This window comes from Oncorhynchus keta, chromosome 16 (assembly GCF_023373465.1).
Source record: "Oncorhynchus keta strain PuntledgeMale-10-30-2019 chromosome 16, Oket_V2, whole genome shotgun sequence".
Classification (NCBI taxonomy): Eukaryota; Metazoa; Chordata; class Actinopteri; order Salmoniformes; family Salmonidae; genus Oncorhynchus; species Oncorhynchus keta.
Genome location: NC_068436.1, coordinates 10,637,382 through 10,653,314, shown reverse-complemented (window position 1 = coordinate 10,653,314; position 15,933 = coordinate 10,637,382). Strand labels below are relative to the sequence as shown.

The following is a 15,933-nucleotide window of genomic DNA, read 5'->3' as shown; positions in this document are numbered from 1 at the left end:
ATAGACAGAATATACTGCCATGCCACTGCTAAAATAAACTGAATATACAGCCATGCCACTGCTAAAATAGACTGAATATACTGCCATGCCACTGATAAAATAGACTGAATATACTGCCATGCCACTGCTAAAATAGACAGAATATACTGCCATGCCACTGCTAAAATAGACTGAATATACTGCCATGCCACTGCTAAAATAGACTTAATATACTGCCATGCCACTGCTAAAATAGACTGAATATACTGCCATGCCACTGCTAAAATAGACAGAATATACTGCCATGCCACTGCTAAAATAGACTGAATATACTGCCATGCCACTGCTAAAATAGACTGAATATACTGCCATGCCACTGATAAAATAGACTGAATATACTGCTATGCCACTGCTACAATAGACTGAATATACTGCCATGCCACTGCTAAAATAGACTGAATATACTGCCATGCCAATTCTAAAATAGACTGAATATACTGCCATGCCACTGCTACAATAGATTGAATATACTGCCATGCCACTGCTAAAATAGACTGAATATACTGCCATGCCACTGATAAAATAGACTGAATATACTGCCATGCCACTGCTAAAATGGACTGAATATACTGCCATGCCACTGATAAAATAGACTGAATATACTGCCATGCCACTGATAAAATAGACTGAATATACTGCCATGCCACTGATAAAATAGACTGAATATACTGCCATGCCACTGATAAAATAGACTGAATATACTGCCATGCCACTGCTACAATAGATTGAATATACTGCCATGCCACTGCTAAAATAGACTGAATATACTGCCATGCCACTGATAAAATAGACTGAATATACTGCCATGCCACTGCTAAAATAGACTGAATATACTGCCATGCCACTGATAAAATAGACTGAATATACTGCCATGCCACTGATAAAATAGACTGAATATACTGCCATGCCACTGATAAAATAGACTGAATATACTGCCATGCCACTGATAAAATAGACTGAATATACTGCCATGCCACTGATAAAATAGACTGAATATACTGCCATGCCACTGATAAAATAGACTGAATATACTGCCATGCCACTGCTAAAATAGACAATCAAAGCTCTTAGAGTTTTACCCAGAAAGACGGCAGGTAGCCTAGTGGTTAGAGCATTGGGCCAGTAACTGAAAGGTTGGTGGATCAAATCCCCGACCTGTCAAGGTAAAAATCTGTCGTTCTGCCCCTGAATAAGGCAGTTAACCCACTGTTCCTAGGCTGTCATTTCAATAACAATTTGTTCTTAACTGACTTGCCTAATTAAATAATGGTGAAATTAAAAAGGTCAAAAATAAATGAATAGTCAAACATTGGCAGAAGAATGGCCTTACTGAAGAGCTCAGTGACTTTGAACGTGGCACTGTCGTAGGATGACACCTTTCCAACAAGTCAGTTTGTCAAATTTCTGCCCTGCTAAAGCTGCCCCGGGCAACTGTAGGTGTTGTTATTGTGAAGTGGAGACGTCTAGGAGTAACACCAGCTCATCCGCGAAGTGGTAGGCCGCACAAGCTCACAGAACGGAACCGCTGAAGTGCGTAGCACGAAAAAATCCAAACTGCCTCTGGAAGCAACGTCAGCACAAGAACTGTTCGTTGGGAGCCTCATAAAACGGGTTTCCATGGCTGAGCAGCCGCACACAAGCCTAAGATCATCATGCGCAATACCAAGCGTCGGCTGGAGTGGTGTAAAACTCACCGCCATTGGACTCTGGAGCAGTAGAAACTTGTTCTCTGAAGTGATGAATCACGCTTCACCATCTGGCAGTCTGACGGATTAATCTATGTTTGGCGGATTCCAGGAGAATGCCCGAATGCATAGAGCCAACTGTAAAGTTTGGTGGAGAAGGAATAATGGTCTGGGGCTGTTTTTCATGGTTCAGGCTAGGCCTCTTAGTTCCAGTGAAGGGAAATCTTAATGCTACAGCATACAATGACATTTTATCTAGACGATGCTGTGCTTCCAACTTGGGGAAGGCCCTTTCCTGTTTCAGCATGACAATGCCCCTGTGAGGTCCGTACAGAAATGGTTTGTCGAGATCTGCATGGAAGAACTTGACTGGCCTGCACAGAGCCCTGACCTTAACCCCATCGAACACCTTTGGGATTAATTGGAACCCCAACTGCGAGCCAGGCCTAATCGCCCAACATCAGTACCCGACCTCACTAATGGTCTTGTGGCTGAATGGAGGAAGCAAAGGGAGGGACCATATTAATGCCCATGATTGTGGAATGAGATGTTTGACGAGAAGGTGTCCACATACCTTTGGCCATGTAGTGTAAATAACAATATATCTGGTCATAACAGATTGGATGCTGGTGCCACTGCTTGTCTGTGCTTGCATGAGTGTGTTCTTTTATCTATGCACTTTCTGTACGTGTTGCGTGTATGTCTTCACACTTCACCCCACCAGCCCCCTCCAGACACAGAATATAGGACAGGACTTAGGGGACCTTCTCTCTCTTCCACTCAGATGGCTCTCCCTATAGGCCTGCTACATGTTAAAAGACAAAGTTAGCTAGCCAAACGAAGCTCTCTCTCACCACACACACACACACACACACACACACACACACACACACACACACACACACACACACACACACACACACACACACACACACACACACACACACACACACACATCCAATAATAATTGGCCCCATCATCTTATTTTCAGTACAGGAGAAAGAACAGAAACATGTTTTGTTCTGAGAAAGGAAGAGGGAGAGATATAGCAGGGAGAGGGAGCAGGAAAGAGAGAGAGAGCCTCAGGTTAGACATACTAGACAGGAGAGACAATTAGAACAGGACAGTCTGATCACCCTTCATCCTCACTCTACCTCCATCAGTGTCAAAGATACAGAGATCTCTGTCTCCAGGGCCCAAGAACAACCAGGAGGAAATGTGTGAACATGTAAAATGTCCTTTCTACTGATTGTGTGTGTGGGCTGAAGGGGGATGTGTGTGCGTGCCTCTGTGTGTCTGTCCATCCGTTTGTCCGCCTGTCTCTCTGTGTGAATGTACATGCCTGTGTGTTTCCGTCACCACCTCTAACCCCATCTCTCTCCATCTCTCTCCACCTCTCTCCACTTCTCTCCATCTCTCTCCACCTCCATCTCTCTCCATCTCTCTCCACCTCTAACCCCATCTCACTCCATCTCTCTCCACCTCTAACCCCATCTCTCTCCACCTCTAACCCCATCTCTCTCCACCTCTAACCCCATCTCTCTCCATCTCTCTCCACCTCTAACCCCATCTCTCTCCACCTCTCTCCATCTCTCTACATCTCTCCAGGTTTGACTTGTTGACCAACGGTGGGGCCAGTCTGACCCTGGGTTTCGAGCGTGCTCCGTTCCTGATACAGTACCGCACCGTGTGGATCCCCTGGAACGTCTTCTATGTCATGGACACCCTGGTCATGAAGAAGGTGAAATATAGTTGAACAATTCAATTGAATTGTGTTTAATTGAATTAAATTAGATCATGTTGAATGGTATTGAATGTTATTGAATTCTTTTGTATTTTATTTAATTATGTTGAATCATATTGAACTGAATTGTATTGAATCATATTGAATTGTATTGACTCACAGTGACTCATATTGAATTGTATTGACTCATATTGAATTGTATTTCATCGTATTAAATTATATTGAATTGTATTACTCGTATTGACTCGTCTTCATATTGAATCGTATTGCAGGAGGAGAATGACATCCCCAGCTGTGACCTGAGTGGTTTCATCAGGCCCAGTCCTGTCATCGTGGCCTCTCCCCTCTCTACCTGCTTCAGGTCCTCACCAGAGGATGGGCCCATCATACCTGAGACACAGGTGAGACGTACACATCATCATACACACATTATCATCATACACAAATCATCATCATACACACATTATCATCATCATAAACATTATTATCATCATACACACATTATCATCCTCATACACACATTATCATCATCATCACACACAAATCATCACCATATACACATTATCATCCTCATACACACATTACCATCATCATACACACTTTACCATCATTATACACACATTACCATCATCATACACAAATCATCATCATACACACATTATCATCATCATAAACATTATTATCATCATACACACATTATCATCCTCATACACACATTGTCATCATCATCATACACACATTATCACCATCATACACACATTATCATCATACACACATTATCATCATACACACATTATCATCCTCATACACACATTATCACCATCATACACACATTATCATCATACACACATTACCATCATTATACACACATTATCATCATCGTCATACACAAATCATCATCATACACACATTATCGTCATCATACACACATTATCATCATCATGCACACATTATCATCGTCATACACGCATTATCATCATCATATACACACACACACACACACACGATCCGAAACCCAGACTAGTTGTACTGAATACACACACTTTTCCACAAACCCGTTATACCTAAGACTCAAGTGAGGTGACAGAGGAGAAAGGATACCTACAGTACATCAAACACCCACTGTACACACACCTCACAACACGGTCAGCTAGGGTTCATCCAGTTCACTCGACTTCCAGCTCACTACCCCTCTCCACAGACCCACTCAGTACCCTCATCTGTTCAACTCTTCTGTTCAACTCTCCTGATCAACTCTCCTGATCAACTCTCCTGATCAACTCTCCTGATCAACTCTGCTGTTCAACTCTCCTGATCAACTCTCCTGTTCAACTCTCATGTTCAACTCGCCTGTTCAACTCGCCTGTTCAACTCTCCTGTACTGTAAATGATGTGTATCTTTTCTCCCCGAGGGAGATGACGTTTATGAATTTCCTACTTGGGCTGTGGACAATGGAATTATGACAGTAACACATCATGGTATTTTGCGGGACTTGTTGTCCCCAACCAACCAGAATCCAGGATCCAAACAACCCGTTTTTTAATGCCCTATAACACCCCACACTGCTTCACCCAAGCTTTACCGGGACCTCAAACAGCCAACTCAGTTGGAACGGGAGGCCTCACAAAAAGCTGAGCCGACCTTCAGTACTTGAAGTATAAAAGCACACCTTTAACAGCCCAGTGAATACAAGGTCTAGCAATTTTCTAACTGTTTGCACAGATGCTCTTTGTTTCGTTCAAAGAGGAGAAGCCTTGATGAAGAGAGAGAGCATTTAAATCCATGTATAGTCTTTCTAGCTGTGCCAGACACGGTGTGAATTGTTACGAGGGTCTCACACACTCGTGCACAGACTCATTCGTGGATCAAAACCCAGGGTTTACCATTATGGCAGTATCACAGGCCAATCTGTGCAGAAGAGCATCTTCAGTAAAGCTGATACACACGAGTCCTCTCTGTATCTCTCTCTCTCTCTCTCTCTCTCTCTCTCTCTCTCTCTCTCTCTCTCTCTCTCTCTCTCTCTCTCTCTCTCTCTCTCTCTCTCTCTCTCTCCCTCCCTCCCTCCCTCCTCTCTCTCTCTCTCTCTCTCTCTCTCTCTCTCTCTCTCTCTCCCTCCCTCCTTCCCTCTCTCACCCTATCTCTCTCTCTCTCTCTCTCTCTCTCCCTCCCTCCCTCCTTCCCTCTCTCACCCTATCTCTCTCAACTCTCCTGTGTGGCCAAATAGACTTTGATTCCTCTTGGCCCAATGTCTGTCCCCTCTTCTCTTCTCTGGCACTCCTTCAGTCTAAAGCACTACTTTAATGAGGCTGCCTGCACCATCGGCCAAACAAAACACACAGACACATACAGACATAAACACAGACAAACACAGACACGCACAGACATAAACACAGACACACACAGGCATAAACACAGACACGCACAGACATAAACACAGACACACACAGACATAAACAAATCAAATCAAATGTATTTATATAGCCCTTCGTACATCAGCTGATATCTCAAAGTGTTGTACAGAAACCCAGCCTAAAACCCCAAACAGCAAGCAATGCAGGTGTAGAAGCACGTTGGCTAGGAAAAACTCCCTAGAAAGGCCAAAACCTAGGAAGAAACCTAGAGAGGAACCAGGCTATGAGGGGTGGCCAGTCCTCTTCTGCCTGTGCCGGGTGGAGATTATAACAGAACATGGCCAAGATGTTCAAATGTTCATAAATGACCAGCATGGTCAAATGATAGGTCTGGGACAGGTAGCACATCCGGTGAACAGGTCAGGATTCCATAGCCGCAGGCAGAACAGTTGAAACTGGAGCAGCAGCATGGGTGGACTGGGGACAGCAAGGAGTCATCATGCCAGGTAGTCCTGAGGCATGGTCCTGGGGCTCAGGTCCTCGGAGAGAGAGAAAGAAAGAGAGAATTAGAGAGAGCATACTTAAATTCACACAGGACACCGGATAAGACAGGAGAAGTACTCCAGATATAACAAACTGACCCTAGCCCCCCAACACATAAACTACTGCAGCATAAATACTGGAGGCTGAGACAGGAGGGGTCAGGAGACACTGTGGCTCCATCCGATGATACCCCCGGACAGGGCCAAATTGGAAGGACACCCACTTTGCCAATGCACAGCCCCCACACCACTAGAGGGATATCTTCAACCACCAACTTACCATCCTGAGACAAGGCCGAGTATAGCCCACAAAGATCTCCGCCACGGCACAACCCAAGGGGGGGCGCCAACCCAGGCAGGAAGATCACATCAGTGAATCAACCCACTCAAGTGACGCACCCCTCCTAGGCACAGCATGAAAGAGCACCAGTAGACCAGTGACTCAGACCCTGTAATAGGGTTAGAGACAGAGAATCCCAATGGAAAGAGGGGAACCGGCCAGGCAGAGACAGCCAGGGCAGTTCGTTGCTACAGAGCCTTTCCGTTCACCTTCACACTCCTGGGCCAGACTACACTCAATCATATGACCCACTGAAGTCTTCAGTAAAGACTTAAATGTTGAGACCGAGTTTGCGTCTCTCACATGGGTAGGCAGACCATTCCATAAAAATGGAGCTCTATAGGAGAAAGCCCTGCCTCCAGCTGTTTGCTTAGAAATTCTAGGGACAATTAGGAGGCCTGCGTCTTGTGACGGTAGCGTACGTGTAGGTATGTACGGCAGGACCAAATCAGAGAGATAGGTAGGAGCAAGCCCATGTAATGCTTTGTAGGTTAGCAGTAAAACCTTGAAATCAGCCCTTGCCTTGACAGGAAGCCAGTGTAGGGAGGCTGGCACTGGAGTAATATGATAACATTTTTGGGTTCTAGTCAGGATTCTAGCAGCCATATTTAACACTAACTGAAGTTTATTTAGTGCTTTATCCGGGTAGCCGGAAAGTAGAACATTGCAGTAGTCTAACCTAGAAGTAACAAAAGCATGGATTCATTTTTCTGCATCATTTTTGGACAGAAAGTTTCTGATTTTTGCAATGTTACGTAGATGGAAAAAAGCTGTCCTTGAAACAGTCTTGATATGTTCGTCAAACAGGGTCCAGAGTAACTCCGAGGTCCTTCACAGTTTTATTTGAGACGACTGTACAACCATTAAGATTAATTGTCAGATTCAACAGAAGATCTCTTTGTTTCTTGGGACCTAGAATAAGCATCTCTGTTTTGTCCAAGTTTAAAAGTAGAAAGTTTGCAGCCATCCACTTCCTTATGTCTGAAACTCAGGCTTCTAGCGAGGGCAATTTTGGGGCTTCACCATGTTTCATTGAAATGTACAGCTGTGTGTCATCCGCATAACAGTGAAAGTTAACATTATGTTTTCGAAAGACATCCCCAAGAGGTAAAATATATAATGAAAACAATAGTGGTCCTAAAATGGAACCTTGAGGAACACCGAAATTTACAGTTGATTTGTCAGAGGTCAAACCATTCACAGAGACAAACGGATATCTTTCCGACAGATAAGATCTAAACCAGGCCATAACTTGTCCGTGTTGACCAATTTGGGTTTCCAATCTCTCCAAAAGAATGTGGTGATCAATGGTATCAAAAGCAGCACTAAGGTCTAGGAGCACGAGGACAGATGAAGAGCCTCCGTCTGATGCCATTAAAAGGTAATTTACCACTTTCACAAGTGCAGTCTCATTGCTATGATGGGGTCTAAAACCAGACTGAAACATTTTGTATTCATTGTTTGTCTTCAGGAAGGCAGTGAGTTGCTGCGCAACAGCCTTTTCTAAGAATTTTGAGAGGAATGGAAGATTCGATATAGGCAGATAGTTTTTTATATTTTCTGGGTCAAGGTTTGGCTTTTTCAAGAGAGGCTTTATTACTGCCACTTTTAGTGAGTTTGATACACATCCGGTGGATAGAGAGCCGTTTATTATGTTCAACATAGGATGGCCAAGCACAGGAAGCAGCTCTTTCAGTAGTTTAGTTCGATTAGGGTCCAGTATGCAGCTTGAAGGTTTAGAGGCTATTATTATTTTCATAATTGTGTCAAGAGATATAGTACTAAAACACTTGAGAGTCTCTCTTGATCCTAGGTCCTGGCAGTGTTGTGCAGACTCAGGACAACTGAGCTTTGAAGGAATACGCATATTTAAAGAGGAGTCCCTAATTTGCTTTCCAATAATCATGATCTTTTCCTCAAAGAAGTTCATGAATTTATTACTGCTGAAGTGAAAGCCATCCTCACTTGGGGAATGCTGCTTTTTAGTTAGCTTTGCGACAGTATCAAAAATACATTTCGGATTGTTCTTATTTTCCTCAATTAAGTTGGAAAAATAGGATGATCAAGCAGCAGTAAGGGCTCTTCGATACTGCACGGTACTCTCTTTCCAAGCTAGTCGGGAAACTTCCAGTTTGGTGTGGCACCATTTTCGTTCCAATTGTCTGGAAGCTTGCTTCAGAGCTCGGGTATTTTCTGTATACCAGGGAGCTAGTTTCTTATGAGAAATGTTTTTAGTTGTTAGGGGTGCAACTGCATCTAGGGTATTGCGCAAGGTTAAATTGAGTTCCTCAGTTAGGTGGTTAACTGATTTATGTCCTCTGACATCCTTGGGTAGGCAGAGGGAGTCTGGAAGGGAATCAAGGAATCTTTGTGTTGTTTGTGAATTTATAGCACGACTTTTGATGCTCCTTGGTTGGGATCTGAGCAGATTATTTGTTGCAATTGCAAATGTAATAAAATGGTGGTCCGATAGTACAGGATTATGAGGAAAAACATTAAGATCCACAACATTTATTCCATGGGACAAAACTAGGTCAATGAGTATGACTGTGACAGTGAGTAGGTCCATAGACATGTTGGACAAAACCCACTGAGTCGATGATGGCTCCGAAAGCCTTTTGGAGTGGGTCTGTGGACTTTTCCATGTGAATATTAAAGTCACCAAAAATTTGAATATTATCTGCTATGACTACAAGGTCCGATAAGTATTCAGGGAACTCAATGAGGAACGCTGTATATGGCCCAGGAGGCCTGTAAACAGTAGCTATAAAAAGTGATTGAGTAGGCTGCATAGATTTCATGACTAGAAGCTCAAAAGATGAAAACGTCATATTTTTTGGGGTAAATAGACATTTGGTATCGTAAATGTTAGCAACACCTCCGCCTTTGCGGCATGCAAGGGGGATATGGTCACTAGTGTAACCAGGAGGTGAGGGCTCACAGTAAATTCATCAGGCTTAAGCCATGTTTCAGTCAGGCCAATCACATCAAGATTATGATCAGTCATTAGTTCATTGACTATAATTGCTTTTGAAGTAAGGGATCTAACATTAAGTAGCCCTATTTTGAGATGTGGGGTATCACGATCTCTTTCAATAATGACAGGAATGGACGAGGCCTTTATCCTAGTGAGATTGCTAAGGCGAACACCGCCATGTTTAGTTTTGCCCAACCCAGGTCGAGGCACAGACACGGTCTCAATCGGGATAGCTGAAATGACTACACTGACTGTGCTAGTGGCAGACTGGCTGGCTAACACCCTGCTGCCTGGCCTGCACCCTATTTTATTGTGGAGCTAGAGGAGTTAGAGCCCTGTCTATGTTGGTAGATAAGATGAGAGCACCCCTCCAGCTAGGATGGAGTCCGTCACTCCTCAGCAGGCCAGGCTTGGTCCTGTTTGTGGGTGAGTCCCAGAAAGAGGGCCAATTATCTACTAATTCTATCTTTTGGGAGGGGCAGAAATCAGTTTTCAACCAGCGATTGAGTTGTGAGACTGCTGTAGAGCTCATCACTCCCCCTAACTGGGAGGAGGCCAGAGACCATTACTCGATGCTGACACATCTTTCTAGCTGATTTACACGCTGAAGCTATGTTGCACTTGGTGGCATCTGACTGTTTCATCCGATCTCAGATCCCGTAACGGGAGGAGTAGAGACAAGAGAAGGCTCGGCCTCAGACTCCGACTCGCTGCTTAATGGGGAAAACCGGTTGAAAGTTTCTGTCGGCTGAATGAGCGACACAGGTTGAGCATTCCTACAGCATTTCCCTCCAGAAACCATGAGAAAGTTGTCCGGCTGCGGGGACCGTGCGAGGGGATTTTTACTAACGTTACTGTCTGTACTTACTGGTGGCACCGACACTGTTTCATGCTTTCCTACACTGAAATGACCCTTACCTAACGATTGCGTCTGAAGCTGGGCTTGCAGCACAGCTATCTTCACCGTAAGGCGATCGTTCTCCTGTATATTATGAGTACAGCGACTGCAATTAGAAGGCATCATGTTAATGTTACTACTTAGCTTCGGCTGTTGGAGGTCCTGACGAACCACGTCCAGATAAAGAGTCCGGAGTGAAAAAGTTTAATGAAAAAAAGTTGAGTGAGGGAAAAAACAAAAATATAAACGGTAATTAAAAGGTAAAAAACTTAAAGTTGTCAGGTAGCAAAGTAAGGTTGTCAACAAAATGCACAGCAACACGTAAACAAGTCTGCAAGTTGTGACCGGAAATGGCGTCAGCAGACACAGACATAAACACAGACACACACAGACATAAACACACACAGACACACACAGACATAAACACACACACACACAGACATAAACACAGACACACACAGACACACACAGACATAAACACACACAGACATAAACACAGCCATACACAGACATAAACACACACAGACACAAACACAGACACACACAGACATAAACACACACAGACATAAACACAGCCATACACAGACATAAACACACACAGACACAAACACAGACACACACAGACATAAACACACACAGACACAAACACAAACACACACAGACATAAACAGACACAGACACACACAGGCATAAACACAAACAGACACGCACAGGCATAAACACACGCAGACATAAACACAGACATGCACAGACATAAACACGTACAGACATAAACACAGACACGCACAGACATAAACACACACAGACACAGACACACACAGGCATAAACACAAATAGACACACACAGACATAAACACACACAGGCATAACACACACAGAGATATAAACACAGACACACACAGACATACACACATAGACACACACATATATAAACAAACACACAGACAAACACACACAGACATAAACACACATAAACACACACAGACATACACACATAGACACACACAGATATAAACACACAGACAAACACAGACATAAACACACACACACACAGACACAGTACAGACAGTAACGCAAACACACACTGAGAAACGCAAGCAATCAGACACAGGCACACACATAATACACAGAAACACTCACAGACTCTCTCATACACACACAGAGACAAGCACACAGTAACAGGCATCGTGCCCCAGCCCAGCCAGTCCCCAAACGATCCGGGTCCTGATTTGAATTAGTTCCGGTTGTTATGAGCAGAACTATAAAGCCTCAGAGCTCATGCAACAAGAGGCGGGTGGTGAAGGAGGTTAGCGTTTTATAAAGGGACGCAGGGGTCGGACAGCTATACCCCAGGGGCCTTCACAAGGGGTGTGTGTGTGTGTGTGTGTGTGTGTGTGTGTGTGTGTGTGTGTGTGTGTGTGTGTGTGTGTGTGTGTGTGTGTGTGTGTGTGTGGGTGGGTGGGTGGGTGGGTGGGTGGGTGGGTGGGTGGAACAGTAAAAGGAACCCAGCACTAACACAAAGCCGTACTAAAGCAGTCAGTCACAGAGAGCTGCTATAACTGGTAACAGACATGTCCACTAGAGTCCTCCTTGGAAGAGAGCAGTCTTGCTAAGGAAAGTACTTTGGATTACACACACACACACTTGGCTGTTATGTGGCTTGGGATAATACGTGGGATGCACGCAGACATACACATACGCACACACACACTTGGCTGTCATGTGGCTTGGGAATAACACGCTATTGTGTGCTCGCTGTTCCACAGAGGAGAAAGAATGAAAGCAGAAGACCAAATAAAGGTTAGCCAAGTGTGTTCAGTTGGAGCACAATGAGACAGTGGTTTTCAATTTCTGGATGAAACCATGAAACCAGAGACCGAAATTCTTCAGGTCCCAGAACCCAATACATAGGACGGGTTCTACTAACACAAAGGACCAGAAGAAAATAGTTGAGGTCACTCTGACGCGGAACTCTCACCGAGTGATGACACTGGAGCACTTGATCGCCTTTTCCATGTGTCAAACAGAATAGGTCCTGTAAGCTTTTTCAGACGAATATCAATCGTGAAATCTATTCAAATCAAAGTTGTAAGTTAAGCTAAGGTTTATCCCCAGAGAGATACTGTAGAAGACCTTTTTTTCCTCCCCAACCACATTTGGCATGACTCTAAAATCTTCCTGCGTGATGATTTGAGTCTAGATATTCCTTTTAGAGATGTTTACACTATGTGATGTTGGTGCACACCAAATCCAGTCGGAGGTGGTAGCAGGGTCATGGGGTTGACTGTAGCCTGCGGTTATTAGCTGAACACACATGCACACACACACTGAGCTGCAGCCTTAGCTGTCTGTAACAGTTGATCTGGATACCAACCAGTATAACAGTGTAGTCTGTTGCTGTGTTTTCAGCCTATTTGTTTGGATGGAGGTAGTGTATTGGTTTAGGTGGTTTAGTGGATATTGCAGACCGAGCTCTTTCTCATATCTGCTGGATTACTCAGAGTTGTCGGCTCCTTATCCAGATCAGACACACACACACTCACGCCTCTCCAGTCTCCACACCGTTCCCGTACAACATCAAACTGCACAGCCATGACAATACAAAAGTATGTAACAAAGGTTCTATAGCAAAGGTTCTGTTGAGGTGTTTCAGCCAATAAGGTGGATTGGCAGTACTTGTGCCACCATAGCTAACTATTGACCCAAGCCCAACCTATGGCATTATCCAATGTGTGTTATTAAAGGAGTGAAGGGATACTTCGGGATGCTGGCAATGAGGCCCCAATCACATAGTATCCCTTTAAGATACAGCACCAGTCCATTACCCCCATAGCCATATGTTTTCATTACACTTCCCCTTTAATGGCGGGTGGCACGTCAAAATAAAGCACCCGTTTATTGTTTGATCTCGGCTCCGCTCATTAAACCCTTTAATGAATTACCAGTTGGTATTATTATTATATTATGCAGTTAAAAAAAATTGCCCCCTTCTAGATTGCAAAAGAAAACACACACTAGAAAGCAGACACGCACACACACCAGAGAAGATGTAATAACAGAGTGTTTCTATCAGGAGTTAGTTTAAAGCCAGGAGAAACATGCTCCTAGGCCAGACGTTGTAATTAGAGCTAGCTGGGGAGACCAGGGTGGGGTCCCTTCGCTGGCAGAGTGTGTTCAGGACACACACAGTATGTGCAGACACACAGTTTACCCGAAAGAAAACACACCCGCCGCACATGGTAATTAAGTCTGTGATTACGGTGACACTGGCAGTGTGTGTGTGTGTGTGTGTGTGTGTGTGTGTGTGTGTGTGTGTGTGTGTGTGTGTGTGTGTGTGTGTGTGTGTGTGTGTGTGTGTGTGTGTGTGTGTGTGTGTGTGTGTGTGTGTGTGTGTGTGTGTGTGTGTGTGTGTGTGTGTGTGTGCACGTGCGTGTGTGTGTGCGCGTGCGTGTGTGTGTGCGTGTGGTAATCCCGTGGTGACCAGGCCACGAAATCTGTTACCTTTTACCCGTCACTTTTTCCACCCTCAATTTGTTTTTTTATTTTGATTGATTCTGTTGTTATTGGGCGACCATGTTGGATATCAAAGGCTCGCTGAGACCCACGTCAAGCCTCCCTCCCCCATCTAATGAAAATACAGACTGATCCAATACCTCTGGGAGGGACAAGAGAGTGAAAGGGAGAGTATAATAAGGAGAGAGGGAGGAGAGAAAGAGAGAGTGAAGGAGTAAGGAGAGAGAGGGAACAGGGGAAGAGAGCAGAGGGAGACGGGGGGAGAGAGAGAGTGAAGGAGTAAGGAGAGAGAGGGAACAGGGGAAGAGAGCAGAGGGAGACGGGGGGAGAGAGAGAGTGAAGGAGTAAGAAGAGAGAGGGAACAGGGGAAGAGAGCAGAGGGAGACGGGGGAGAGAGAGAGTGAAGGAGTAAGAAGAGAGAGGGAACAGGGGGAGAGAGCAGAGGGAGACGGGGGGAGAGAGAGAGTGAAGGAGTAAGGAGAGAGAGGGAGCAGGGGGAGAGCAGAGGGAGCAGGGGGGAGAGAGAGAGAGGGAGCAGGGGGAGAGAGAGAGTGAAGGAGTAAGGAGAGAGAGGGAACAGGGGAAGAGAGCAGAGGGAGACGGGGGGAGAGAGAGAGTGAAGGAGTAAGGAGAGAGAGGGAACAGGGGAAGAGAGCAGAGGGAGACGGGGGGGAGAGAGAGAGAGTGAAGGAGTAAGGAGAGAGAGGGAACAGGGGGAGATAGAGGGAGCAGGGGGAGAGCAGAGGGAGCAGGGGGAGAGAGCAGAGGGAGCAGGGGGAGAGAGCAGAGGGAGAAGGGGGAGAGAGTGAAGGAGTAAAGAGAGAGAGGGAGCAGGGGGAGAGAGAGAGGGAGCAGGGGGAGAGAGAGAGGGAGCAGGGGGAGAGAGAGAGGGAGAAGGGGGAGAGAGAGGGAACAGGGGGAGAGAGAGGGAACAGGGGGGAGAGAGAGGGAGCAGGGGGGAGAGAGAAGGGGGAGAGAGTGAAGGAGTAAGGAGAGAGAGGGAGCAAGGGGAGAGAGCGAGGGAGCAGGGGGAGAGAGAGAGAGAGGGAGCAGGGGGAGAGAGAGAGGGAGCAGGGGGAGAGAGAGAGGGAGCAGGGGGAGAGAGAGAGGGAGCAGGGGGAGAGAGCAGAGGGAGAAGGGGGAGAGAGAGAGATAGTGAAGGAGTAAGGAGGGAGAGGGAACAGGGGGAGAGAGCAGAGGGAGAGGGAGAAGGGGGAGAGAGAGAGTGAAGGAGTAAGGAGAGAGAGGGAACATGGGGAGAGGGTGCAGGGGGAGAGAGAGAGGGACTGAAGGAGTAAGGAGAGAGAGGGAACAGGGGGAGAAAGAGGGAGCAGGGGGAGAAGGGAGACAAGGGGGAGACAGAGGGAGAAAGACTAGAGCTAGAAAGTGAATACAGTTGAAGTCGGAAGTTTACATACACCTCAGCCAAATACATTAAAACTCAGTTTTTCACAATTCCTGACATTTAATCCTAGTAAAGAAAATCCCTGTCTTATGTCAGTTAGGATCACTACTTTATTTTAAGAATGTGAAATGGCAGAAAAATAATAGAGAGCATAATTTATTTCAACTTTTATTTCTTTCATCACATTCCCAGTGTGTCAGAAGTTTGCATACACTGAATTTGTATTTGGTAGCATTGCCAATAAATTGTTTAACTTGGGTCTAACGTTTCAGGTAGCTTTCCACAAGCTTCCCACAATAAGTTGGGTGAATTTTAGCCCATTCCTCCTGACAGAGCTGGTGTAACTGAGTCAGGTTTGTAGGCCTCCTTGCTCACACACACGTTTTCAGATCTGCCCACAAATGTTCTATAGAAATAAGGTCAGGGCTTTGTGATGGC

The 15,933-nt window shown here is 45.3% G+C and overlaps 1 protein-coding gene across 1 annotated transcript in view; it reads left to right on the top strand.

Annotated features, from left to right (window-relative positions):
- Nucleotides 1–15,933, top strand: part of LOC118395557 (teneurin-3-like) — a 797,463-nt gene that overhangs the window by 709,979 nt on the left and 71,551 nt on the right. The window contains 2 exon segments of the mRNA XM_052464676.1: nt 3,333–3,465; nt 3,741–3,869. Of these exon segments, the coding sequence (XP_052320636.1) occupies nt 3,333–3,465; nt 3,741–3,869 (262 nt within the window).